This window comes from Chiloscyllium punctatum, chromosome 8, assembly GCF_047496795.1.
Source record: "Chiloscyllium punctatum isolate Juve2018m chromosome 8, sChiPun1.3, whole genome shotgun sequence".
In the NCBI taxonomy this organism is placed as follows: Eukaryota; Metazoa; Chordata; class Chondrichthyes; order Orectolobiformes; family Hemiscylliidae; genus Chiloscyllium; species Chiloscyllium punctatum.
In genome coordinates, this window is record NC_092746.1 from 29,161,028 (window position 1) to 29,188,988 (window position 27,961).

The 27,961-nt window shown below is 38.2% G+C and overlaps 1 protein-coding gene across 1 annotated transcript in view; it reads right to left on the bottom strand.

Annotated features, from left to right (window-relative positions):
* klhl7 (kelch-like family member 7) overlaps window positions 1-27,799 on the bottom strand; it is a 33,604-nt gene extending 5,805 nt beyond the window's left edge. The window contains exons 1-10 of the mRNA XM_072575308.1: window positions 27,284-27,799; window positions 18,153-18,255; window positions 17,950-18,043; window positions 15,762-15,886; window positions 11,850-12,025; window positions 11,293-11,467; window positions 10,348-10,490; window positions 9,620-9,860; window positions 7,308-7,509; window positions 2,030-2,127 (exon numbers count right to left, since the gene is read on the bottom strand). Coding sequence (XP_072431409.1) covers window positions 2,030-2,127; window positions 7,308-7,509; window positions 9,620-9,860; window positions 10,348-10,490; window positions 11,293-11,467; window positions 11,850-12,025; window positions 15,762-15,886; window positions 17,950-18,043; window positions 18,153-18,255; window positions 27,284-27,406 — 1,480 coding nt within the window. The 5' untranslated portion in view covers window positions 27,407-27,799. The remainder of the gene's footprint in view (window positions 1-2,029; window positions 2,128-7,307; window positions 7,510-9,619; window positions 9,861-10,347; window positions 10,491-11,292; window positions 11,468-11,849; window positions 12,026-15,761; window positions 15,887-17,949; window positions 18,044-18,152; window positions 18,256-27,283) is intronic.
* Between the last annotated feature and the right edge of the window lie 162 nt (window positions 27,800-27,961).

The following is a 27,961-nucleotide window of genomic DNA, read 5'->3' on the forward strand; positions in this document are numbered from 1 at the left end:
GATTAACATTCACACTAATGGTGTAAGGATAAAATATTGTTATAGATAGAATGTGGTTAACTAACGTGAAACAGAATGTAGACATAAATGATTCATTTTCTGTTTGACAAGATGTAACGAGTGGTATTCCACTTGGAACAGTGCTGGGACCTTTACTTTTGACAGTTTATATAAATGACTTGGATGAAGATACTAAAGGTACGATTACCAAATTTGCTGATAGCATAAAAATAGTCAAAAACTTGTGGAGAGAACACAAGGAGGCTACAAAAGACTGTAGAGAGCAAAGTCATCTCGTAGATAGACTATGATGGAAAAATGTCAACTTTTCCATTTTAGCAGAAGAATGAAAATCAGGTTATCTAAATGGAGAGAGATTTCAGAGCTCTGCAAAAGTATCTATATGTCTTAGTGTATGTATCACAAAAGGTTAGTAAATGGGTACAGCAAGAAATTAGGAGAGCTAATAGATTATTGTTAATTGCGAGGGAATTTGAATACAAAAGTAGTTATGCTTCAATTATACAAACACTGATGTGACCACATTTGGAGTGCTCTGCACAGCAGTCATTTCCTTATTTAAGGAAGGCTGCAAATATTTTGTATGAAGATCAGAGAAAGTTTACTGGACTAACACTTGGAATGGGCAAGTTTTCTTAAGAAGAAATGTTGGACAAACTCCACTAGCCAACTCTCAGATAGGAAAGGGATAAAGAATCAAGTTTCCAATCTCCTGTGGCACAGCAGGATACAATAAAAACATACTAAAGGGCAGTTCGTGATATCTGCAAAGGAGTAAGTGAATGATGCAAAATGTTGAGCATCAGACATATGTTCTGTTCAAAGGAGTGAGCAAAGAGCACAAAACCAAAGCAAGGACTAATTTGGAGGACACACTAAAATGTATTATAAATATTAAAGCAAAGCTTATTGGCTGATATGGAAATCTTGGAGAATGATGCATAGTACTCCAGCTGGAAAAATCTACATGGAAGTGCAAAATAATCAGAGTAAATTGTGTTGTGAAGGATTACCAACTTTTATTAACAAGCAGAAGGAAAAACATTGCTTTCAAATTGATGACTGACTATCTTTCTTTTCTATTGCCTATCAATTTTAGTTGACTATCCCACTTCAACTATTTTCTTTTCACTTAGCCAAACAATCATCATTTCCATGCCTGCCTAACAACAATTGTAAAAGAAAAAAAAAGACATGCATATATGTAGTGCTTTTCATGCTCTATTTACAAGAAGGTACTTTTGAGGCGCAGCCACTGTTACACTGTTGGTTCTGATTTGCAACTTTAGGGGAATGTGACGCAGCTGAACCTCAACTGCTACGAACAAACCTAAAAATATTACTGTCATAGACAGAATTCAGAAATAAGCTTGTATTTTAAGCAGCTACTTTTGGCAAAGAGAGAATGAAACTAGGTATGAAGCACTGTATACAGGCTGAGAACTCTCTCTCAAGAAAGAGGGAGTGCCCAGTGACAATATTAATTGGAAAGAAACATCAGAACACTGATAAATCAAAAGGACATCCATTTTTTTCTCATCTAACAGTCCCAGAAATGCTGCAAAGGCTATGGGCACTGACAACATTTAGCAATAGTACTGAATACATGCTCCAGAACTGACTTGACTAGTTCTGTCGAACAATCATACCGAACTTGAAATACTAACTGTTTCTCTCTTCACATCTGCTGCCAGAACTGCTGAGTTTCTCCAGCATTTTCTGTGTTTATTTTAAGTGTGTACCTAATAGTGCAAGGGTCATATCAGCAAATATCTGCACCATCTAAAAATGGCCTGACAAGACATGCCTGGAATTTAAATGTCTTAAGCAGCTGGCTTTTGACTGGTAGGTAAAGGCACTTAAAGACGCTATATGCAAAAACCTTCATGTTAGAATTGTCCTTGGAGCTCAAAGACTTCATAGCTAGATAATATCATAAACATTTCAAATTTTCAGCACTAGGTCTGAGATCCATCTTGATACAGGGAATACAAATAAAGAACCATACCGAGTCCGTTTTGTCCTCCAACAGCATAGATTCTATCATTTACAAAAACTAATCCATGGTTCTTCCTAGCCTCCAGCATAGCAGCAAGTTCTGTCCACCTGTGAAAGACATAATAAATTAAACATTAGTTTATGCTGTTACTGCTGATCATCACTTAAAAGAATTTCAGACACTCTACCAAAAGCTTGAAGCTGATAAAAAGGCAGGCAGGATGCTTCACTGTATCAATACAGGCATAAAGTAGAAAATCAAAGTTATATTTAGGTCCCAGCTGGAATGTTGTAGCCAAATGTTGGGCACCATGCTTAATAAGGATGTTGAAGCCTAAGGAGAAGGTGCATGGAAATATACTGCAGTGACATCAAGAATGAAGAGATTTCAGTTTTTAAGAGGCCGAAAAAAAGAGAAGGTTATGGCTAGATTGGAGAAAGATCACAGAATCATCACATGGAAACAGACCCTTCAGTCCAACCAGTCAATGCCACTCAATTCCAAACTAAAGTAGTCCTACCTGCCTGTTCTTGGCCCATATTCCTCAGAAATTTTCCTATTCATGTATCTATCCAAATGTTTTTCAATGTTGTAATTATACCTGCATCCACCACTTCCTCAGGAAGTTTATTCCGCATGCGAACTACCCTCTGTATATAAAAAAAATTGCCTCTTCTATTTTTTTTTAAATCTCTCTGCTCTCACCTTAACAATATGTCCCCTACTCTTAAAATCCTCCATCCTACTGAAAAGCCAATTACCATTAATTCTATATGTAACTCTGATCATTTTATAAACTTGTTTCAGGTTGGAACATAGGAGGTTGAGAGACAATGAGAAAAGTCCCAGCCTATCCAGCCTTTCTTTATAACTCAAACCTTCCATACCTGGCAACATCCTGGTAAATCTCTCCTGAACCCTCTCCACCTTGATAATATCCTTTCTATAACTGGGTGACCAGAATTGGACACAGTATTCCAGAAGAGATCTCACCAATGTCCTTTATAAACCTCAACATGACTTCCCAACTCTTATATTCAAAGGATTGAGTAATGAAGGTAAGCGTGCCAAATGTCTTTAAACCACCCTGTCTATATGTGACGCAAACTTCAAAGAATTATGTGTCTGCACTCCTAGGTCCCTCTATTCTACAATGCTACCCAAGACCCCACCATTAATTATATAAGCCCTACCTTTGTTTGTTATACAAAAATGCAATACTTCGCATTTATCCATATTCTAAATCTTGAAGCATTTTGACAAGTGTAAAGAAAAACCTTCCAACAGTCTGTACCAAGAGGACATATTTTAAAGGTATAATCAGTAATGACATAAAACAAGATTATAATGAGAGTTATGGTGACTCTGAAACCACTGCTGGTGGAAGAGATCCTGAAATAACTCTCAGAAGAAAACTGGATCCATGTCTGAAAAGAAAGCAGTTCTGGTTATGTGAAAAAATGGGGAGAAGTGCAAATAGGAATGATCTTTCAAAGAGTCAGAGGTTCTGTAATGGGCTAAATGGCCTCTTTCTATCCTAAAGCAGCAGAACAATCCAATTCTAACTGGAATAGGAACTTACAACAGAGAAGAGGGTTTATCTGATGATTCTAAAGAAATTCACTGTGCAGGTTAAAACATTACTCCTCCTTTTAACCACATACTAAAGGCAACAACACATGTTGGGATACATAAGCCAGCTACCCTGTGATACCAGATCCAAAATATCCATCTTCATGTGTAAGCTAGTTTTGTGCGTTTATAGAGTACTGCCCTGTTGGAAAAGGGTGCACCAGTCCGATTGTGTATTTACCCAGCATTTGCACCACTTCCAGAAAAGCCGATTGTAGAATCATCAATGGGATGTATGTGATGAAATTCTCTCAGTACAAAACAGGGCTGTTTCTTTCTTCAATTATTTTAAACTATACTGCAATTACCAACTGGCAACGGAGAGAGAGAGAGAGAGAGAGAGAGAGAGCGCGAGAGAGCTATACGCTGATTTAATTCTTAGTTTGTGTTGGGGTAGCAACACTCAGTAGGGATGATGGTGATTAATAATTAACAATTAATTTATAATAAATAAGAGGGACCTAGGAGTTAAATGTACACAAATTATTGAAGGCAGCAAGACAGATTGACAAAGTGGTTAACAAAGATTATTAGGGATCCTGGATTTAATAGGAGCCAAGTGTGCAAAAGTCTTAGGATCAAATTGTACGAAATGCTAGTTCAGCCTCAACTAGATACTATTTCCAGTTCTAAACATCACAATTTAAGGATGTCATGAAGGTTTTAGAGGGTGCAAAAAGATTTGAGAATCATTCCACAGATGAAAAATTTCAGTTAAGCTGACATAACCTGGGCTGTTCTCTTTGGAGAAGGTTGACAGGATACTTGACAGATGTGCTTAAAAATATGAACATTCAGTATGCAGCACATTAGAAGAATTAGCAGTATGATCCAGAATGAGAGGACACTGATTTTTTTAAAAAGTGTATTCAACTTGTGGGACATTGGTGTCTCTGGCTGGCCACCATTTATTGCCCATCCCTAGCTGCCCTTGAATTGAGTGGCTTGCTAAGCCATTTCAGAGGCCAATTCAGGGTCAACCATATTGTTGTTGGTCTGGTGTCACATGAAGGCCAGATCAGATGAGGATGACACATTTCCTTCCCTGAAGGACATGAGTGAGCCAGACGGATTTGACTGACTGTTGGCAATGGTTTCATAATTATCAGTAGATTCTTATTTCCAGAATTTTTGTTACTTATTTCAAATTCCATCATCTGCCATGACAGGATTCAAACCCAGGTGTTCAGAACATTAGCTTAGTTTCTGGATTAATAGTTTATCGATAGTGCCACTAGGCAATTGCCTCCCTTAAAGGTGATTAGCAGAAACAGCTATGGCTACTTGAAGAAAATCATGCTTAGAGAGTGAAGTTACAAGCAAGGAACAGCCCTTCAAACCTTCTTTGCTATTCAATAAAATCATGGCTCATCCGATTTTAACCTCAACTCCACATTCCTATATATCCCTGATAATTTTTCACTGGCTTGGTAATCAAGATTCTACATGAATTCTCTTTTCAGGAAGGGAATTTCAAAGACTCTCAACACTCAAAGGAGGTTTCCTCTATGCAGTCTTAAATGGGCAACCTCCTATTTCTAGCTTCTCCCACAAGAGGGATCACCCATTCCACATCCACTCAGTCAAATGTACTTCAAATCTTAAACAAAATCAAATTTCCTGATTATTTATTGTGCTTGCAGATTCACATTCCGTGATTCGTGTACTGGAGACACAGATTCCTCTATTTCAGAACTCTGCCTCCTCTCGTCATTTTGATAATATGCTTCATTTTTGATTTTTGTTGCCAAAAACATTTTCCTGTGTTTTCCCCACAATGTATTCCATTTGTCAGATTCTGCTCACTCACACCCTATTTATATCTTTTTGTAGGCTTATGTCCTCTTAACAACTTACTTTCCTATTTATCTTTGTGTCATCAGCAATGTTAGCTACCATTCCTGAGGTTCCCTTCATCCTAATAATTTATATTTCGTAAAGAGTTGAAACCCTAGCACTGAATCCGGTGGCATACTACCTGTGACAACCTGTGAGCCTGAAAAGGACCTATTTATTCCTACTTTCTGCTACATTGTACTTATAGCCAGCCAATCTTCTATCCATACCAATATGTTACCCCCTACACCTTGAGCTTTTGTTTTTTGCAATAACCTTTGATGTGGCACCTTATTAAATGGAAATCAAATTATATGAAATGCACTGCCTGAGAGTATATTGAAGGCAGATATAACTAAGGCATGCAAAAGAAAATTGGATAATTATCCTAAAGAGAAAAAAAAATTGCAAGGCTTCACAGAAAACAAAGGCAAGTCATGTGCAAACAGACGGACATCAAATTGCCTGTTTCCGTGATGTTACTTTTCTATCATTCTATAGACTCAAGAGATAATAGAGACAAGGAATTTGTTCAACCTTTATTGTAATAAAACATCAGAATGGATTTCACAGGGACATTCCAGAAACAAATAAGACACCAAGCTATTAAGGCAATGCCACTAGACGGAACGGGACGTCGAGAGATGTGCGTGCGTGTATGCATGCAGTAGTTGGAAATTTCAAAGGTTAGGACGTATTCAGCTGAAGCCATTGCCACTATTGGTGGAGCACTTAAAACAGTTCATCCCCAAGATTCCAGAATTGGTTGAGTGTAGAAATCTCAGAAGGACTGTGAGGCTGACAATGACAATGACAGAGATGGGAAGTAATGAGGACATGGAAGGGTTTTAAAAAAAAAAGGTTGAGAATTCAACAATCAATACTGTGCTTGCATACGAGCCTATGAGATCAGTGAGCAATGGGTGCCAGGTGAATATTCATGCCATTGGTGACAGAGCTTTGAAAGTTTAGAGAATGAATGAGGGTTTCAGCAGCACATGTACTGAGACACAGGTTTAGTCAGGTGACGTTACAGGTATGAAAATAGGTGATCTTAGTGATGGCACAAACACATGGAAGAAGCTCAGCTGGACATCAAATATAATTTCGCGATAGGGTCCGTTCTATACTGTATGACTTTTCGGCCAACTCATCCATGCCAACCAGGTTTCCTAACCTGAACCAGTCCCATTTTTGAACAGACTGGCTTAGTCTCAAGAGGAGGAATATTGAAGGAACAGAATTTGGAGTTGAGACAGAAAATATTTAATTGGTGCAAATGTCTGGTCATCCAATACTGGATGTCAGATAAGAATAATGTTAATTTAGCAAGAGTGGAGCAATCAAGAGTGATGGTGGTGAGGTGCTGCTGGGTAGCCTCAGAATACATATTAAGAGTAACATTGTACTTTTAGATGTTGCCTCCAGGGGGGTGATGTATGGATGAGAAACAGGAGGAAGGCCAAAGATAGATCTGTGTGCAACATTGAAAAGTAAAAGGTGTTGGAGCAGAAAGAGAATTAATTCCAGGTGATACTCTGGTTGTGATTAGATAGATAAGAATAGAATTAAGCAAACATAATTTTATGCCAAAACAAGAAGTGCAGAGGGAATGGAGGAGAATGGTATGCTCAACCATAACAAAGGCTGCAGACAGGTTGCGAAGGACTATTATTATTTCAAAACTGAAAGATGTGAATTCAAAATTAAGAGGGGGGGGGGGGGAAATTAGTTGTGAAAGAGATAAACATGGCTGTCTCAGAAACCACAACTTTGGAGAAGCACATTATTTGTAGATTCCAAAATTACTGGCACTTACGATTCAGTTGCTGGATTGTATACTTCACAGGAATTTAGAACTCTTCCAGATACATTGTTGCCTAAACTTCCCCCACAAACATAGATGAGTCCTTTAGCCTCCACCATACCATGGCTGCACCGGGGTGTCAACATACTGGGTTTGGTATGCCAATTTTCTGTTCTGGTATCGTAGCACTCAAACAGATACAAGGCAGAGTTTCCTATAGGAGGAAAGATAAATAATGAAAATGGCTAGTACCAATCAACTAGAAGTGTGGTATGTTTTTATCTTATGTGCAGGCAATTTATTTTGCCAGTGTGACAATACTATTAATTAATTATGTCAATTAATTATATCACCTATGTCAATTAATTCAACTTGAGTCCCAAAACAGATGAAAAGTACTCCTACCCAGAATGGAATAAAGAAGTGTTTTCTGCTCAAGTTAGTGCTTTCACAACTTCAGGCTACAGCAGAGCTGGCAAATTTCTGCTGCAGCTTTCTTGCTTTTGACTTGCAGTAGAGGGGTAATGGCAAAAAATAATAATTTGAGAGAGAGAATTGTCACAGAAATCTAAGAATCCATATTTAATGAGTATGTCCTATGGATCCATTAATTACAACACTCAGCAGGACACTTCACAAGAATATCAATTTAATATTTATACAACATGAAAAAAAGTGGTGATTGAAAAATGGATTGATTGAGGCATGGAGAATACACCAATTGGGGTGGCATGGTGGCTCAGTGGCTAGCACTGCTGCCTCACAGCACCTGGGTCCCAGGTTCAATTCCAGCCTCAAGCGACTGTCTGTGTGGAGTTTGCACATTCTCCCTGTGTCTGCGTGGGTTTCCTCCAGTTTCCTCCCACAGTCCAAAGATGGGCAGGTCAGGTGAATTGGCCATGCCAAATTGTCCACAGTTGTTAGCAGATTAGTCGGGGGGGTTACTCTTCGGAGGGTCAGTGTGGACTTGTTGGGCTGAAGGACTGGTTTCCACATTGTAGGGAATCTAATCTAATACTAATTGACTGAAGCCCTGTTTTGTTAGTTGACTCTGATTGGTTAGGACATTGCCCTGAATAATGAAGAGCATTGTTGTGTTGTATATGCACGTTCTCTGTCAGGAAAATCACCCTGTATATTAAATGTATGTAGCTTCCAATGCACACAAGTACATATACTACGCACCCAACTGAATGTTAAATTGGTTGTCAGCCTAAGTTTTCACACACTTAGCCATTTGATAGCACATTTCTCAGTGCAATTCCCTGACCAATCAGATTCAACCTGCCCAATTTAAAATTTAAAAAAGATTGGTAATTCACTAACAAACAATCAGCATTAATGGCTACATTTTCCACAACAATACAAATGCCAAGTAAATTTGACAACCAATTAGTACTCTTCTTTTATGCAGCATAAATGTTAGTTGTCCCCTTGAATTGGTATTCTTGCAAAACACCCTGATGAGGAGTGAAAGACTAAAACTTCAACAAAATGTTTTTTTCTACCAAATTTCAAATGGCAAAACCATCTGATTATATATTTGCCATATCACGTTTACAATGAAATGTTTATCAGGAAAAAGACAAATCATGCAAAATCTTCAGAAACCATTAATATTTATTCACAGTCAAAACATATAAAATGTTCTTGATGACCAATGAATAAAGCCAAAGGTATCTTGTACCACTATACTTGACAGATCACAGGGTAACAAATATAAATTCAGGGCTGTTCTATAGTAGCTGATCTCAGTTACTGCAACACATGAGAATAGAAGTAATACAACTGAATAATATTCCTAAATAAATACAGGGATTTGTTTTGCATAAATTATCAATTTACAGGCCAATTCTGAAACGACGCTGACTTTTTATTCTGTAGATAGCAACAGTGGAGAATAACAGAAGTACCTCGTTAGCTTTATAAATGGCTCAGGGTCACAATAATGAAGTAGATACAATAAAATTACATTTCTTTGTATACTCATTATACAGAGCACTTCCCAATTAAAAGGACAGTGTAGTTTTAAACAAAAACATTTTAAAATCGAACTCTTAAAACAAAGGCTTTCCGAGAGGGTTAGCATGTATTGCTCATCCTAATTGCCCTTGAAGGTGATCATGGACCTTTTTCAATCTTCTTTAAGTGAAGGAACTGTGAGTTAAGTCCAAGGTAGGCCAGTTTACGTGTTGAGCTGATGTGTTTCCATGCACCTGCTGGGCTTGTCTTTCTAGGTGGAAAATGTCTGAGATTAAGGAAGAGATTGCAAAGAAGCATTGTTGATTTGCTGCAGTGCATCACTGAATAAACAGTTAACTCACCTACTTCAGAGCCACCAGATGTGTAAATCTTGCCTTCTGCAGCACATGCTGCAAGACTATCTCGAGGTGTTGGAGGACCAAGCTTAGAATACCAGCTATCCTTAACCACATTGTAGCAGTCCATCCGTTTGATGGGGAAAAGCTGTGAACCACCTAATATGTACACAACATTGTCCCAGAAGACACACGCTGCATCTCGACGTTTCTCAAATGGACAACGAATATCCATCCAAGTATAATCCTGTGCAAAGAATTATATCATTTAAGGAAACTATCTCCCAATTAATGGAATTTGACCAACTGGAGTAGTGCAAAACATAGCAAGAGCTAATTCATCTCATTTAATTTGGCACATTACACTGAACATTTCAGGTGGTATTAGAGTAATGGTAATATTTCCCAAAGATGAAAGGAAATTCAATTTATGTCAGATTCTTGTCAAAAATTATATCAAAAGTTAAAATACTTAGAACTAATCTTGAGGTAGCATTACACCCACATTTAAACATTTTCAAAGTGATCTGGAGCAACTATGTTATTTTAAAAATGAACAAGATGATATATCCCACACGAAATATGTTTTTTCTCCAAAGCAGCAAGATACAAACAACCCCTTCATTGCTATACCACAAAAGGCAGTACAAGGCGAACCCCATATCTATGGAATCGTTTTCCGTGGTTTCAGTTACACTACCCTCCCGCACCCCCCAACACCCTCAGACGTTTACCTTAGGATTAAAGTATCGACAGGATTGTGGCTGAGATCCACCGAACAATGCAATACGATAATCATGTTTCTTTTGTCGTGGTCGTGTACTTTCTCCCAACTCTTCTCTGTCCTCTGGAGACAGAAGATGATAGCGCATACCACCTTGATAGCGAAATTGTCCAGAATGAAAAAAAAAGAATACCCAAAATATTCTGGGTGTTCAGTTAAATAAAAGTAGTGTTTCAAAATCCATTTGGAATGTCACTCCCTGAAAAAGGTCAAGGTGGCTGGAAAGATTTTCTCGATTGCCACACAATGTGCTTTCCCTCTAACAGCAAAGGCTCACTTCAATGAAAATTTTCAAGGCTATCACCTTACCCCTTAAGTGATACTTAGTTAAAATCTATAGCCAGATTTTATTTAGATTATTGGGTTGAGATTGCCTGAATTCACCCAAAACCAAATTATTGAAGACAAAATCATTTCCTGGAACAAAATGACAGTGATTTAGCTCATGTAACACCAGTTTCCAAATAAATATATGTTTGATTCAAGTGTGATATCAATGTGTTGCATTACATTCTGGTCACAATAAATATTCAATGACCACCCTTGGATCAACATATTATTCCTATTATATCCAGCAACAATTTATTATTCTGTTGCATTATTGTGTATGATTTCGTTATGCTTTGGCTGCATTTATTACGCAGATATACTAAAGTAATTTATCTTTATCCTGATCAAAGCACAGTAAATACTCATTGAAAAAGGTCATTATGAAATATGTCAAAAAACAGACTTAAGTAAATTTTAAATTTAATTATTTGAAAAAAAAGTCCTCACCTTAGTATTCTCATCTATATAGTACTAAAATCCACTTAGTTGAGAACAAAGTTTAAACTAATCATATATTTTTCCACTCAAACTAAGAAAGGAATGATTTGGCAAAACTGATACTTACTAATAACCATTTTAAGACACTCTGGATTATCCTGTATAAGTGATTCTGCTTGGACAGTTTTACTCAAGAAATTCTTAGAGATTAATGGAAACCTGACTTTAGCCAGAATATCAACCATGTACTGTTGTCGATTGAGTTCATCATATTTTAACCATCTGACTGCTGCATCATAAACCTACAATGGAACAGAAATAAAACAACACAAATAAATCATATTTGAAGAAAACATATATATATGTTGAACATGTATATCAAAGATGTGAAACTATAAATTTTATCAAATTAATATTTAATTCAGCTTTTTCTCTATCTCTAAAATAAATAAGACATTAAGATGTTACAGAGAAAGCATTTTTATTTTCTAAGCGATTTTGTATTCAGCTGGAAATAACATTAATAAATAGGTCTTCTCCCCATCTAATCCAACCTCAAACTCAATACTAATACATAATCACTGTTGTTGTCTGTCATAGTAACAACATTTGATTTTAAATGCTTAGCAAGTTTACTTGAATAATGAGGGCTTCTGAAAGGAATTTGAATATGGCTGTTAGTACCTGGTCTTCTGCTCTAACTGTCAGTGCATCTTGTTTCAGCAGATGAGTTACTCTTTTAACATCAAGTTGTAAAAATTCATCAGTTTTGTAAACTTCAGTGAAATGCTGATGAATGAATGCATCTGCTGAAGTCTTGAGCTCTGGACAGTCAAGGCATTCTGCCAACACACTTATTCCTGTAAACAAAAACATGATCACACAGAGTAGGTGATGGAAGTTGGAGGGATGAACTGATTCCTTTGCTAGTCCCACTCTTCTACTGGTCATAGTATAACAAAGTTTGTACTTACAAGGGCAGTGATATTGCCAATTTTACAGGTACCAGATTGAATTTAGTTCACTATCAAAAACAGGTCAATCAAATAATATCTAGTTCATTACAAAAAAAAACTTACTAAAGCAAAAAGGTTTATAGTGTGCAAATAAATCTCTCTTCTATTCCTGTACTTATAATCATTGAGGGAATATGGGTAACATTCCAAAGAACACATCAAATACCAAATGCATTCAGGACAGATCCAACAGATTTCTCAGGACATTCCCAGACAATAGAGACATTGTGTATCATCATATTGATTCAAAACTGTACAAGCAATTCAGATTCTTCACTCAAGAACTAGGTTCAGAACTCCCTCAAAAGCCACTCTAAAATGGGCCTCCTCAAACTCTGCACAAGTCTAAGTAATTTACTCTCCTTTCCTGAGTCTGCATTCCCCTAGACTTAGGGAACTGCACTACACAGCCTACCTATGGTCAAGATTTCAGTTTATCCATAGATAGATAGCTTCACCAAGCTAATACTGCCTTTGGTTTCTTCAAAGTCTAATTCTATACAGCTGCACAAAAAAAATTACAACACAAGGGCTTCCTCAATCCCCCTTCTCCTCCACTCAACTGTACTAAACTAATAATGGCTAACAGGTTTCTCCTCCCAGGACTCATCCTAACTGCTAGGAGTCTGCTAACAGCACTTAGGTTGCTTAAAGCCACTATTTACTTCAGGACCCTTTCAGCTCTGACTAATTCTGACTATTTAGTAACTCATGAACTGTTCCGAGTAATAAGGCAGAAACATAACAAGCCCGGCCTTTATTTCGAGGCAAAATAAAATTTTGCAACAAGAACACATTGATTCCTGGAGTGTTACAATATTCAGTCATTGCTGGTTGACACGTACAAATGATACATGTCCTCTATTCCTGATGAAGGGCTTTTGCCCGAAACATCGATTTTCCTGCTCCTCAGATGCTGTCTGACCTGCTGTGCCTTTCCAGCACCACTCTAATCTAGACATGTACAAATGGTGACAAAAGGATTAAAAAACAAATTTCATCACTCCATAATAGGAAAATATTTCGCCAATCACAGATTCATCAACAATCCTCAAAATCTCTTTCAATTATTTAAAAATTTTTCCTCCAAAGGTTCAATTATTTTCTGCAGCATTGGATTACATGCACCAACACACCTCCATATAAGAGAAAATCATTCCAAACACTAAACCTTTTCAGCAACTACTTTAAATGTCGACTCCTTGTTGACTAATCAGAAGAAAATGACTGAAGAGTGTTTTGGTATAATGGGAAGAAAATTCTTCATAACTTTAAAAACTTTTACAGCATTTCTTCATACTCGGCTTCCATTGAAATAATCCCATCTCTCAAATCACTTCTGTAGCATGGATATTGCAGCTGCTCCTGAGTTGCAGGCCTTCTCGTATAATTCTTATGATTTTCACATTTCAGAATCATAACACTTATTCTGAATCATTTTGGAACTCCTGTAGTTTACAAAGAGTGGTTCGTGTGTGGAATGAACTGCCAGAGAAAGTGATTGATGCAGGTTCAGTTACAATATTTAAAAGACATTTGGATAAGTTCATAAATAGGAAAGTTTGAAGGGCTATGAACCAAGTGCAGGCAAGTGGGTTTAGTTTAGTTTGGGAACATGGTTGGCGTGGACTGGATGGACTGAAGGCTCTGTTTGCATGCTCTATGACTGACTCTTTTCATAGTTTCATGCTATCATTTTTAGTGCTCTACAGTTTATAACCTGTGGTTTAAATTTCCTGTGATGGAACATCAAAAACCACACACAGTTCTCTAATTTTGGCTTTAAAATATCTTGTACAAATAGCTAATTCATTAAACATTAAAATAATTAAAATTCCTCCGAGAAGATAAATGGCCTAGTCCTATTCCAGTCATGAATGACAATCACAGCCTAATTTAGCATTGCAAAATGATATGCTTAAATAGATTCATGTTCTTAATTCTGAGAGACCAGGTATGGTGATGGAGCAAAGGGATTTAGGCATGCATCTACATAAAGCCCGAGAAGCTAGTGCACAGTTTGAAAATTAGCCAATAGATTGTTGGCTTTTATCTCACGTGGGCTAGAATACAAAAGTGAAGAAGGGATGCCTCAGCTGTACATAGCTTTGGTTAGACCCATGTGGACTAGGAAATGATAGTTTAGGAAATCAATGCTCTGAAAAAAATATATTGACTTTGGAAGATAACTTCAGAATCAACACAATACCAGTGCCTGAATGGGTTGACTTATGTGTACAGGTTGCACAAACTAGGGTTATATTCCTCTTAATTTTGATGAACAAAGTGTAGTCTAGTCAAGTTGTTAACGAAAGGATTCCAAAGGGAGACACATCTTATTTTCTCTGGGTTGCAGAATCCAAAACAAAAGGGCTTTTTTTTAAAAAAAGAAACAGCAGCCATACCATTAGTAAAATTAGGTTTTCCACAGACAGTGGATACTTGGTTTTTTAAAAAATTCAAGACACTTTTTTTTTTTTAAGAAAGATGTGTATCAAAGGTAAATAATAGAGATACAGATCAGCCATGGTTCAAGGGCTGAAGGACTTTCTGCTGATCCAATTTATTGTCTTAAAAATTGGGTGGCAACTTTGGCCTCCTACCAGTCATTTTGAGACCTACTGGGGTTTACAACAGGAGCTATATTTATATGAATATGCATCAATTGCACAAATTTCAGAGAAGCCTTAAAGCATTATAAACCTACTCAGAACCAACTAATCTACACCTTTGCTTAGAAATCAAACCCTAAGTGTCACTCACATATTCTAGCAGGAACAATCAGAAGTGTGGCCTCTAGCCAATCTTCCAATCCCTAATCTAATGGTGCTCAGGGTAAATGAACAGCCTGGTCGAAAGGTTCTTGCAACACAGTAGTAGTGTCCTTATCTCAGAGCCAGGAGGTTAAAGTTCAAATCCCACCTAGCCTGGAGATGTGTCAAAGCATGTCCAAACAGGTTGATTAAAATAACTGCAAACTAGTTGAGTAATTCATTACAATCCAATATTTAATCCAACGGAAAAGAAAAGGAAACTATCAACAAAGGATGACACTGCATTTTCCTTAATGAAGGTTACCAAGGTCTCTATGTACAGCATCATTTGTCTTTACTCCTTGGTTTTAATTAGCTACCATAGAATATAATCCATACAGTGTGGAAACAGGCCATTTGGCCCGACAAGTCCACACCGACCCTCTGAAAAATATTCCACCCAGACTCATTCCCCCACCCTATTACTTTACATTATTCCCGACTAACACATCTAACCTCCACATCCCTGAACACTATGGATAATTTAGCATGGCCAATTCATCTAACCTGTATGTCTTTGGACTGTGGGAGGGAACCAGAGCACCCGGAGGAAACCCACACAGACGCAGGGAGAATGTGCAAACTCCACAGTCACCCGTGCCTGGAAGCTAATCTGGGTCTCTGGCATTGTGAGGCAGTATTGCTAACCACTGAGTCACCAATACACTATAGGATAAATACATAAGACAAGCTTGTGAAATGAAAATAGTATCACTGTTACACAATAGTTCCCTATTAATAAGGCTTTGCATTGATTAATTACATACCAAGACAATTTGAAGCATCAATTTGCTCTTTGAGGAATTCAACACACATTTTCTTCACTGGTTCAATCTGATACTGGTTTGCTGCATCCAAGAGAGATTGAACATTATTGCTGTTAACAGAGATCCTGCAAATACACATATGAAATAATTGGAAACTATAAATGCAATTTCTTTGATTCAAGCTTTTTATATTAAGTTTCTGTATTTCTTTCAGTAACAGCTTTGTTGGCATTCAAAATGCAATTTAATTGGGATTTAAAAATGAACATTGTACAAGGTTACAGAAAGAAGGCAGGAAAATGGCACCAAATGAAATAAACATTTGGAGAGCTGGTGCAAACATGATGGCCCGATGGCTTCATTCTGCATTGTAATAAATTTATAACTGTTGTCATTCCAAAAGGTGAGCTATATACTCACCATCCTTTTCAATGGAAGGTTGCGACAGACCAATTTTTGGACGAAATCAAACATTGATGAATTTTCAAGAGAACAGCTGAACTGAAAGTGTAACATCAGTGATCACTAACTCCTATCCCCAATATCCCACTTTAAATGGATGAAAGAATAGAATAACAAAAAAAAAAGAGTGTAACCAGACCGTGTCAGATTTCCCCAAACAGAAGGCATGGCTTTCACTATTATACAGTCACAGGTCCACTTGTCTTCACCAGACATCCTAAACTGATCTAGTCCCATTTGCCAGCACTCGGCCTATAACCCTCTCGACCCTTCCTATTCTTGCAAATCATATTCATGTCTTTTAAATGTTATAATTGTAACTGCCTCCATGACCTCCTCTGGCAGCTCATTCCATTCTACCAACAGGTCAAAAAAATGTTCTCTCTCATTGAATAATCTATGACGCTACATGAGTTCCCCAAAATTTCTGCTTACACTTACACCATTTAAACCACAAATTACAACATGGAAACCTCAAAGATGGCATAGTAGCAAGACCCAGTCACCTGCAACAAGATTTACAGGGCCAAATTGAGCTCATACAGCAAAACTGTCATATCTCGCACAAGCTTCTCTACTCCATACTAAATCTTTACTAGAGAAGCTTGTATGCTACCACTCTGAATATTCTGTTCACTAAAGACTTACCAACAAGTTCAATGAACTCACTCCAAAGCCATATAGCAACAGCAGTTGTAAGACACAAACTCCTTGAAAGAGTTGTGTGCCTGGAACTGGCAAAAGTACAAAACATAAGAAACATTCAAAGAAGCCTTCCAACATGAATGAATTCCTTTCACATACATCATGGGTAATGTACATGCGAACATAATCAAGAAATGTAATGATTAACTTAATATTGTAGGATCTTCAATGTGAGAAATTCAAACAAAACTGAACTGAACTGGTCATAAAAATATTGTGGCTACAAGAGGAGGTCATAGGTTAGGAATCCTACAATGAGTAAGTCACCTCCTCACTATCCAAAATCAGACCACTATCTACAAAGCACAAGTCAGGAGTGTGATGGAATACTCTCCACTTGTCTGGATGGGGACAACTCCAGCAACACTCAAGAAGCCTAACACCATCCAGCACAAAGTGGACAACTTGTTTCACATCACTTCCTCAAAGTTCCTCAAATATTCACTCCCTCCACTACTAACAATCAATAACAGTAGCACAAGCCATTTACAAATACACTACAGAAATTAAATAATGCTTCTTAGGCAGCACATTTCAAACCCACAATTACAACCACCCAGATGGATAAGGGCAGCGAATAAATGGGAACACCAGCATCAACAGGTTTCTCTCCAGGCTACTCACTATCTGACATGGAAATAAATTGATGTTCCTTCACTGTCACTGGGTCAAAATCCTGGAATTCTCTTTCTCATAAGACTGTGGGTGTACTTACAACTAAAGGACTGCAGCAGTTCAAGAAGGTAGCTCACCACTACCTTCTCAAGGGAACCTAGGATGGGCAATAAATTCCGACAGAGCCAGTGAAACCCACAATCCCTGAATGAATAAAAGAAAGGAATTTTATTCTACCATTCCACTGCATTACATTTAACTGTAAATCAGATTTTCAGGTTGACTAACAAAGAGCTGTGGAAAAGTTTGTTTAGTTTCCCCAAGTTGAAAACTTAAAGGAAAAGATCACAACAATTAAAAGGTTAACTTTAAAAAAAAAGTTACGAAAGGAAACATATACACTCACCTTGCAGTATATGCAAACTCGACCAACAGTTCAATTATGTCAGGTTCAGCATCTTTGAGTTCCACTTCATAAGATTTTGATTCAAGCATATTTGCTACCAGGGAGAGAGCAAACCATTAATAATGAACTAAATTATAGTTCTGCATGAGGAGTTTTAATAATCATCTAAAACTGTAAAAAATAAATGACAAAAAGAAACTTACTAGTAAACATTAGATTGAAAAAGTGGCTGGCAGCTGCAAGCACTACTCGATGTGCTGGAATTTTTCGATCCGATACCACCAGAAGGACATCACACAAAAGCTTCTGAATAGGAAACACAAATTAGTTCAATATGGTAATGGAAAGTAGTAAAAATTAATTCAATACAAAAAGGAGGAAGTTGATTTGTTCAACCAGTCCATTTGGTGTTTATCTTTTAACAATACGATGATCCTAGCGATTAGCAGTACTGGACAAGCCAGATCCCAGATCTGGTTTCATTGATCATGTTTAATTTTTGTAGTGGGTTACCTCACTGAGCCTACCCACATAAGGCTGTCAATGTTCTTTAAAATGAGGGGAAAAAAAGTTAATTATACAAAATATTTTTAAAAATCAAAGCTGTATACATGACAGTTTAGAAACATCTTAACATAAACAGCTAAACAATGTTTCAAACTGTCACCCAACAACATCCTTTCATAATAATGAATCAAAGAATTGTTGACACTGGAAATATGAAGTTAAATAGAAAATACTGGCAAAACTCAGCAGATCCAGCAGCATCTATGGGAAGAAAGCAGAATTTATGTTTTAAGTCCGGTGATTCTTTATCAGAGTTCAATTAACTCTGCTTTCCTCACACAGATGCTGCCTGACCTGCTGAGTTTCACCAACAATTTCTGTTTTTGTTTCAGATATTCTTTAAATCCCAAAGAAGTATCACTCCTATCTTAACTCTTTAATATCTTACTTTGAGAATGCGTATAGGGTATAAGCAGATATGGAAAGAGTTAAATTCTGAGTTTTGTGAAACAAGAGGTTCAGTTGAGCATGACTTAGATCTGATAAGAACTTATAGTTAATAATGGGATACTGGAGGCAAGGGTAATGAGTTAACAAGGTTGAATAGCAGTTATTATGTAGAGCTATTTAACAATATTGGAAGCATTCAGTATGTAAGGTCAGTTTAACAAGGTGAAAAGTATTCATTATGTGAAGCCAGTTAAGGTTAAGAACACTTTGTGTAACATCAGATATCTTAACCTTTGCTATTGACACTCACTGATTGTAATAGTCACCCAATCAATATGTATGTTGCCTTACCTGAATGTTCCTTCCTGTAAAATAACTATGGAATTCATTAAGAAACTGCTCTTCCAGAAAACCGGGGACTCATGTCCCTGGACACGTGGGTTATCGTTTTCTCTCCCTCCAGGATCCAGAGTAAAGATGAAGGAGGTAAAACTATACTGTGTATCTGAACGTTTTCCTTCCACTGAGGGAAGAAAACGGGATGACAACTTAACTGACTCCTCTGGGGTTACTAGGAAAGTTTTACAACTTCCTTCCTGTTCTGATGGCTAAAGTTTCTTTTCAGTTCTGTCAACTTGAAAACTTCTATTGAAGCCCTCAGTTTAGAAACTTCACAAAATGAAACCATTCTACAAGGCTGACTGTTCTCCTCCACTGGTAACCTGATTCTTTGCTCGGAGGAAACTGTTCTTGTGAACTAAAGTTCAAGCTGAACTAGTTATCTCTGCTCCATTTTTTCTGCCTGATGTTAACTGAGCAGTACAAACAAACAAAGTTAATTAACATCACAGGTATCTTGCTAGGCAATTAACTCAAACATACTTTTCAAACAATGTACTTACGTCATTGTTCCAAATGACATTCTGATCTCTAGAAAAAAAAGTCATCTTCACAAAACTGAAATCAAAATTCACCTGCCTCTATTTAAAAATGAATCAAATTCCAAATTTATAACAATGTAAACCTTTATCAAGGTAATCACATGCCTAAACTAGTTTCCACCTGCTCTTATATTACCTTATCCTCTTTTAAAGGGGAGAGGTAAAGTATGAGAATTATGTATTAATATCATGTATTTAGAGTTTGGGGATTTTGGGCAGTGGCACTGAGTCTGGTCTAATTTTATGAATAGGTCTGATATTAATAAAAAAGGTTTAACTTGTCAGTCTTTTGGAGTCATGATTTTAAACTGGAGAACAAATGGCATACCTCGTAATACTGAGAAATTATTTGTACTATGAGACTTGTATGATCAAAGCATAACCATTGAAAGGCATAAGATTGATTTTTGATTTAAAAGAATCAAGAATTAATTTTTCTCCGGGCAAAAACCCTTTAGACTGGAAAGCTTTTGGAGCAGTTTTCAGAAAACCTGGCTGGGACCAGATGAAAGAACATGGGAGAAAGGAAAGGAGGTAGTTCAGAATAGTTAGGAAATAGCATACGTCAGCGTAAGGGTTTCAATTTGAAAATTCCAGACGGGAAATGTTTGGTTAGAACTGTGAAGGGATTACTGGAAGCTAAAAGAAAAATTTAAGACCAGTTATGTAGGTAGTCAAGGAAAATTCTCAAGACTAGGAATTAAAAGAAATACAAGTCAAACTTATTGATATGCTAGAGAAGGAACCTCTTGAGTATTTGATTACTCCAAAGTGATGTTGCTGGGATAGATGAAATTTTATTTTGCCAGATGTTTGAAAATTTTCAAATTGTGTTAAAATAAATAGCTTGATTTGTTCTATATAAATCTTTATTTATTTAGTATATGATTTGTTTTGCGATTAAAGCAAAATCTGGGACATGTTGTACTTGGATGTCAGTGAAAACGTGTTAAAATTAAAATCAACAAAGCGATTTATCAATCTGATTTCAATCTTGTATCTGACTTGTTTGGTAGTTACTTCAGCTAGAATGATAAAGGTCACACACCGTTATTGTATTTTACATATCATACAAATATTTGCACAGCAGTACATCTTGAGAGCACTGCCTTTTTTCCTCAATTAGGTCTTTCCAACAGCTAGTCTCAACTAATATCTCAAGTTTACTTTGGTATTGTCACAGGCTGCATATAATTACATCAGGCACTGGTGGTGTTAACACAGCAGTATAGCAACAAGAAAGCAACTTTTGAAAACATTTCATTCACAGGAATGTGAACTAGGCCAGCAATTATCTGAGTGGTAGTGTTATGGACTAGGCGAGACCACTCAAAACATTCTTAAGCAAGCAGCTCAGACCATAACTTTGCAATTTGTTTCAGTAAGTGTACAATGAAAATTACCAAGTGAGGTAGCTGAGTTGACTACTAGATTTTAAAAACAGACAACTTTATTCTCAAAATTACACAATGAAACACAAAGAATAGAATAAAGAACCCCTACAGAACCTAGTCTATCCAAACTGGACTTAATTATGCTGTTTTGAATACATATAACAGTCCCAATAAGCAGACCCCTTTGAAGACCAGTTTTTAAAAAAGGAACAGATGCTTATAGGCTGAAGTTAGAAGGGAGAACGAGAGTGAGTTTCCACACAGCTCACTGTTGAACTCCCAACTAGTTCTGGACGGAACCGCTCAATTAGAGAGCTGACCACTCCCCTTTCATTATACAGGTCACTTCTAAAACATGACCACTTTGGCCCAAAGTCTCATCTGTTTACATACAAACAAAAAGGCCTCTCCATACCCTTTAACCTCTCTATGAAACCAATCTAATTGGCACCAGGAGCATTGTATTACCCCTCTGGAAAAAAACCAAGGACACAGTATCCTTGAGAAAAGGAAGAGCTTTTTGAAAAAGGGACCAGCTTTGTGACAGGCAGTGATTAGTGGGTACTGTGAGGATCATTGTTTGGGTCCAGCTATTTAGATATACATTAATGCTCTAGATGAGGAATAAAATGTAATTTCTCCAGGTTTGCAGATAACACAAAACTGAATGTGAGGGTAACTGTGAGGAGGATGCAGAGATGCTTCAGTGTGATTTCAACAAGTTGGATGAGTGGGCAAATGCACGGCAGATGGAGTAGAATGTGGATAAATGTGAGGTTATCTATTTTGGTAGCAAAAACAGGAAGGCATATCTGAATGATGATAGATTGGAAAGGGAGCGGTGTAATGAGATGGTGTCTTTGTGTACCAGTAGCTGAAAGTATGCATGCAAGTAGTGAAGCAGGTAGATAGTATTTTGGTCTTCATAGCAAGAGGATTCAAATACAGGAGAATGGATGTTTTGCTGAAATTGCAGAAGGCCTTGCTAAGACCACACATGGAGTACTGTGTGCAATTCTGGTCTACTTAACTGAGGAACAATGATCTGGCTATGGAGGGAGTACAACAAAGATTTGCCAGTTCTGAAGAATAGTCGCTTTTTGTTTCTTAGCAGACTGCTTCCTGGGATGGCATGGCTGATGTACAAAGAGACTTGATAGTTAGGACTATATTCACTGGAGTTGAGAAGAGTGAGGGGTGATGTCATGGAAACCTATAAAATTCTAACAGGACAAAACAGAGTGAACACAGGAAGGATATTCCTGATGACTGGAGAGTCCAGGCCAGGGGTCACAGTTTAAGGATACAAAGTCCTTTAGGACTGAGATGAGGAGAAATTTCTTGACTGTGATTCTGGTGAGCTTGTGGAATTTTGCACCACAAAATGCAGTTGAAGCCAAAACATTGAATATTTTCAAGAAGGAATTTGTTATGGTTTATAGGGCTTAATACACAAAGGATATGGAATGAAAGCAGAAACAGGATTCTAAATAGGATGATCAGCCACAATCACATGAAAGGGCCTACTCCTGCTCCTATTTTCTACCTTCCCAGAACCAGTCCCGATATCCTGGGGATCTGAATCCCCAACCTAATATACCATCTCACCAGTCACATATTGATCAGATATATCCTGTTATTTTCACTCCTGTTAGCATGGGATACTGGGAGTTATCTTGACATTACTACCTTTGAGGTCCTACTTGTTTATTTTCGTCCTACATTCTTATGTTCTGCTTGCAGCACAGCATCCCCATTTTTTAAATCTATGACGTTAGCATTGATACATACCATGAGCACTGGCTGTTTTCTAAATGGGGAGAAAATTCAGAAGTCTGAAGTACAAAGACACTTAGGAGTTCTCATCCAGGATTCTCTCAAGGTAAATTTGCAGGTTGAGTCAGTAGTTAGGAAGGTGAATGCAATGATGGTGTTTTTGAGAGGACTTGAATATAAAACAGGGAGCCTCAGACTCTCTAAGGCTCTGGTCAAACCACATTTGGATTATTGTGACAGTTTTGGGGTCCATTATTTCAGGAGGGATGTACTGGCCATGGAACATATTCAGAGGAGGTTCATGAGAATAGTCCCAGGAATGGAAAGCTTAACACACGAGCAACATTTGACGGCTCTGGCGCTATACTTAATGGAGTTTAGAAGGATGAGGGGAGGATCTAGTTGAAACATACAGAATACTGAATGGCCTGGAAAGATGTTTCCATTGGTAAGTGAGACTAGGACTCAAGGGCACAGCCATAAAGCAAAAGGGAGAAACTTCTTCAGCCAGAGAGTGGTAATCTACAGAATTTATTGCCACAGAAGGCTGTGGAGGCCAGATCATTGAGTATATTTAAGACCGAGATAGGTAAGTTCTTGAGTATCAAGCGGATCAAGGATTACTGGGAGGAAACGGGAGAATGAGGTTGAGAAACTTATCAGCCATGATTCAATGGTGGAGCAGACTCAATGGGCTTGATAGCCTAATTTTTGCTCCAATGTCTTATGGTTTTAATCTTCCCACTTTAGAAAACTTCTGCAGTGCTCTGAGACATCTCTGACTCTAGCACCAAGGAGGCAGTGTACCATTCTAGAGTTGCTTTTGGGATCATAGAAATATCTGTCCATTCCCCATACTATTGAACACTATCACTCTTGCCCTGTCATTCTTCTTCCTCCCATCTTCTGTACAGGAACCACTCATGATGCCATGGACTTGACTTCTGCTGCTATAGCCTGAGATGTTGTGCCTTCCAACAATATCCAAAATGGTATATCTGTTACAGAGAGGGTAACAGCTATAGGGGGACTCCTACACCACCTGCCTTCCTCTACACTGTCTGGTGGTCACCTGTCCCCTTTCTGCCTGTTTGATCTTTACTGGTGATATGGCCACCTCACAGAACATGCTTTCTACAACTCTCTAATCATAACTAGAGCATCTCAGTGAATTACTTCAATTCCCACTGCCACACGTGCACCTCTTTTAAGCTCAGGATCCAACAGCATTTATGATGTCTCAACCTTGTGGCCTACTATGTTGAGTTCTATATACCCAAGAGTCTGACTTTGGTGATAGATAAGTTGTTGGAAGTGATTCTGAAAGATAGGATTCGGAGAGGCAAGGTATGATTAAGGATAGTCAGCATGGCTGTGTCAGGGAAACGGTGTCTCACAAATTTGATTGAGTTTGTTGAGTAATCAACTAAGAAGGTCAATGAGGGCAGAGCTGCAGACATTGTTTACATGGACTTTAGTAAAGCTTTGACAAGGTTCTGCATGACAGACGAATGAGTGAAGCTGGATCACAAGGGATTCAGGGTGAGCTTGCCGGCTGGATACAAAATTGGTTTAACAGCAGGAGATAGAGATGGTGGAGGGTGGTTTTTCGGACAGGAGGCTGTGACCAGTGACGTTCCACAAGGATCACTGCTGGTTTCACCTTTGAAATCATTTTGTTCAAATGACAAACAATGAGACTATAGAAAGCATGCTTAGTAAATTTGTGGATGACACAGATTGGTGGTATAGTGGATAGTGAAGAAGATTATCGAAGATTACAAGAGATCATGATCAATTGGATCAATGGCCTGAAGAGTGGCATGTGGATTTCAATCTAGATAAATGCAAGGTATTGCATCATGGTCAAACAAACAAAGGCAAGATTTACACAAGTAAATGTAGAAACACCTTGGGGTTCAGGTACATACTTCTTTGAAGCTTACATCACATGAAGGCAGCGTGGTTAAGACAGCAAGGTTAAGAAGTTTAGCATGCTTGCCTTCATTACTAAAGACCTTTGAGTAAAGGAGTTGAGATGTCATATTAAGGTTGTACAGAACACTGGTAAGGCCTTTCTAGAGTACTACATCCAGTTTTTGTTGCCCTGTTATAGGAAGGACATTGTTAAGCTGGAGAGGGTTCAGAAGACATTTACCAGGATGTTGCGAGGAATGGAAGGTTTGAGATAATAAGGGGAGGCTGGATAGGTTGGGATTTTTTCCACACACATGATTGAGAGATGACGTTGTAGAGGTTTATAAAATCATGAGGCATATTCATAAGATGAATGGTAGGTGTCTTTTTCCTGGGCAGGGGATTTCAAAACTGGGGGCATATTTTTAAGATGAGAAGAGAAAATATTTTTTTAAAAACAGAGTGTGGTTTGTATGTGGAATGAACTTCCAGAGGAAGTGATGGATGTGGGTACAGCTACAACATTTAAAAGTCATTTAGACAAGTTCGTGACTAAGAAATGTTTGGAGAGAAATGGGCCAAGCACAGGCAGATGGGACTAGTTTATTTTGGGATTATGGTCAGCATGGACTGATTGGACCAAAGGGTCTATTTCTGTGATGTATGACAAAATGACTCTATAATAATTTGTACCTGCTGTTGTATATCACGATTCAGTCACAGACATGGTCACTTCTTGGTGTTGGGTATGGCTCAATTGGTAGCACACTTTCATAATTTAAAAAAGTATTTAATTGCATATAAAGTGCTTGGAAATGCTGAAATTGTGAAAGGTGCTATATAATTGCAAATTCATTCCTCAAAAGATTCACCTTGTTGTGATGATATTGCTCCATTAACAATGTTATGTTGTCCTTGTGTATTTTTTTCCTCCCAGAGTGCTTGTAAAAGCAGCAATTCTGAAAACGTCTGGCTTGGATCGGTTTTAAGGCCAATTTGATTATAGCTAATAGATACTGCCTCAGGTGAAAGACTTTCAAGTTTAAAAAAAGCACTGATACAATGAAAGGGGAGTGGTACTTCTCTCAGCGCAGCTTTTCTCTGGGTTTTGTTTTAGCGGTCTGGCTGTTTTGAGGCTGCTAGTCAAAGAAGCAGTTCCATGCTGATCATCCCTCTCTCTGACATCTCTCCTGTGAGACCGTGAGATTGGCACAAAAGTAAAATCAAGGGGTGTTTATGGGATTATTGCAAGTATTTGGAACAGCATCATTAAGAGGGAATAATCTGTTGGGTTTTCAGATAGGTTAAGCTAATTGGTATTCTGCTGTCTTTTGTTAGTGTTTCATTTAGTAATCTTGTAAATAAATTCTGTTTTGTTTAAAACCAAGTGGTTTGACCAGCTGCATCTCTCTTGGAATATCAGTTTTACACCTGCTTAAAACAACTAGCAAAGTTAGGATCTGGGCTACTTTCTTGAAATGTTTTGAGGGGGTCTGGCCTGGTCCATAACACTGTGCTCACCAAACATCCAGCTGAACACATGTCCAACAAGAGTTCCTGAATGATGCCATCAAAAGCAGGAAATCTGCAGTATTCTCCTCCTCCTCCCCTCTCTCTCTCCCCTCCCCAGATATACTCAGGTCAAATAGAGCACATTTATGTAGAAACTTGCACAAGAGCATCCTAAATAATTTTACAGCCAATGAAGGACTGTTAAAATTATTGAAATGCAGGAAGGATGCTCATCAATTTGTTTATAACAATGAGACAACACTCAGATTATCTGTTTTAATATGGTGCTGACAGAGGGATAAATGCTGACCAGGACACCACCTGTTCTTCAAATGCTGGAGACAGGAGACAGCTTTAACAATGACACACTAGTGCCAGCCTAGATTAATGTACTTCAACATTACATCATCCTTTGACTCAGTGGTTCTCCCAGTGAACCAAGCTTAAACATCTTGCAATGCCATTAATTTAATTACACATTCCCCCACAAAAAATTGTTATTCAAGTAAATTGAACAAAATGCACAACGTGCTCATCATTCCTAATCATGACAGTTCATCCACATTTTCGGTACCATGTTACACGTGCTCTCCGAACCCTGCCAAATCTATTCTGAAAACAGTAGACCTTAATGCATCTTCAAATAACAATTAACACTGAAAAACGTCAACTTGCCAGTATAAACATCATTCTTACATTAATGTTTCAAGGAAATGTGTATCACTGGAACACCCTTTCTCCTTTTCCAAACATTTTGGACAGGTTGGACCGAAGGGTCTGTTTCCGTGCTGTACAATTCTCTCTGACTCTTAACAGAGATACACATGAAATCCTTACCTGCTTTCGCATGTTGTTCATGACACCCATGAAAGTTGCCAGGAGCTTGGCCTCCTCCCTGGCTGCGAATTTCTTCTCACTTTTCTTCTTGATGGAGCTTTTCTCTGTGCCCACAGACGCCATGGCAACATTGAAGGGAGACTATGATTGAGGTCAGGTCGGTGCCAGGCGGCGCTGACACCCCCAGGGATCAGCAACGATTCAGACACAGCGAGAGGATATTTCGAAACGTGAACCCTGAGGACGTCAAAACGTCAGCGCGGGGCCTCGGCACAGCTGCGGAGGGGTTTTAACTGCGGGGTGCATTCGCCCATGGCCCCCAGAGGGAAAATAAGGTGTGAAAGGAAACATCTAATTCTTGCCGTCCGAAGGAACAAGCCGCACCGCTCTGGTCTCTTCTCTCTCTCTCTCTTTGGAGGGAGGTCGCTGGAAGGATTAGGACTTGCGCTCGCGACAAACAGCAAGCTGTCTCTCCGCCTCCTCACCCGGACACCAACAACAGGACAGCGACAAGACGGACCCGCGGCCACAGAAAGAAATATCGAGCCACAAATACAACCGCTCGTCAAGCTGCTCACTCGCGCCCTCTTAGGAGGTCCCGGCTCCGAGGGCATTGCAGCTCGGCGCGTCCGCTGGGAATGAAGTCTGTCTCTTCAGCAATCTTGCACGAGCCCTTCA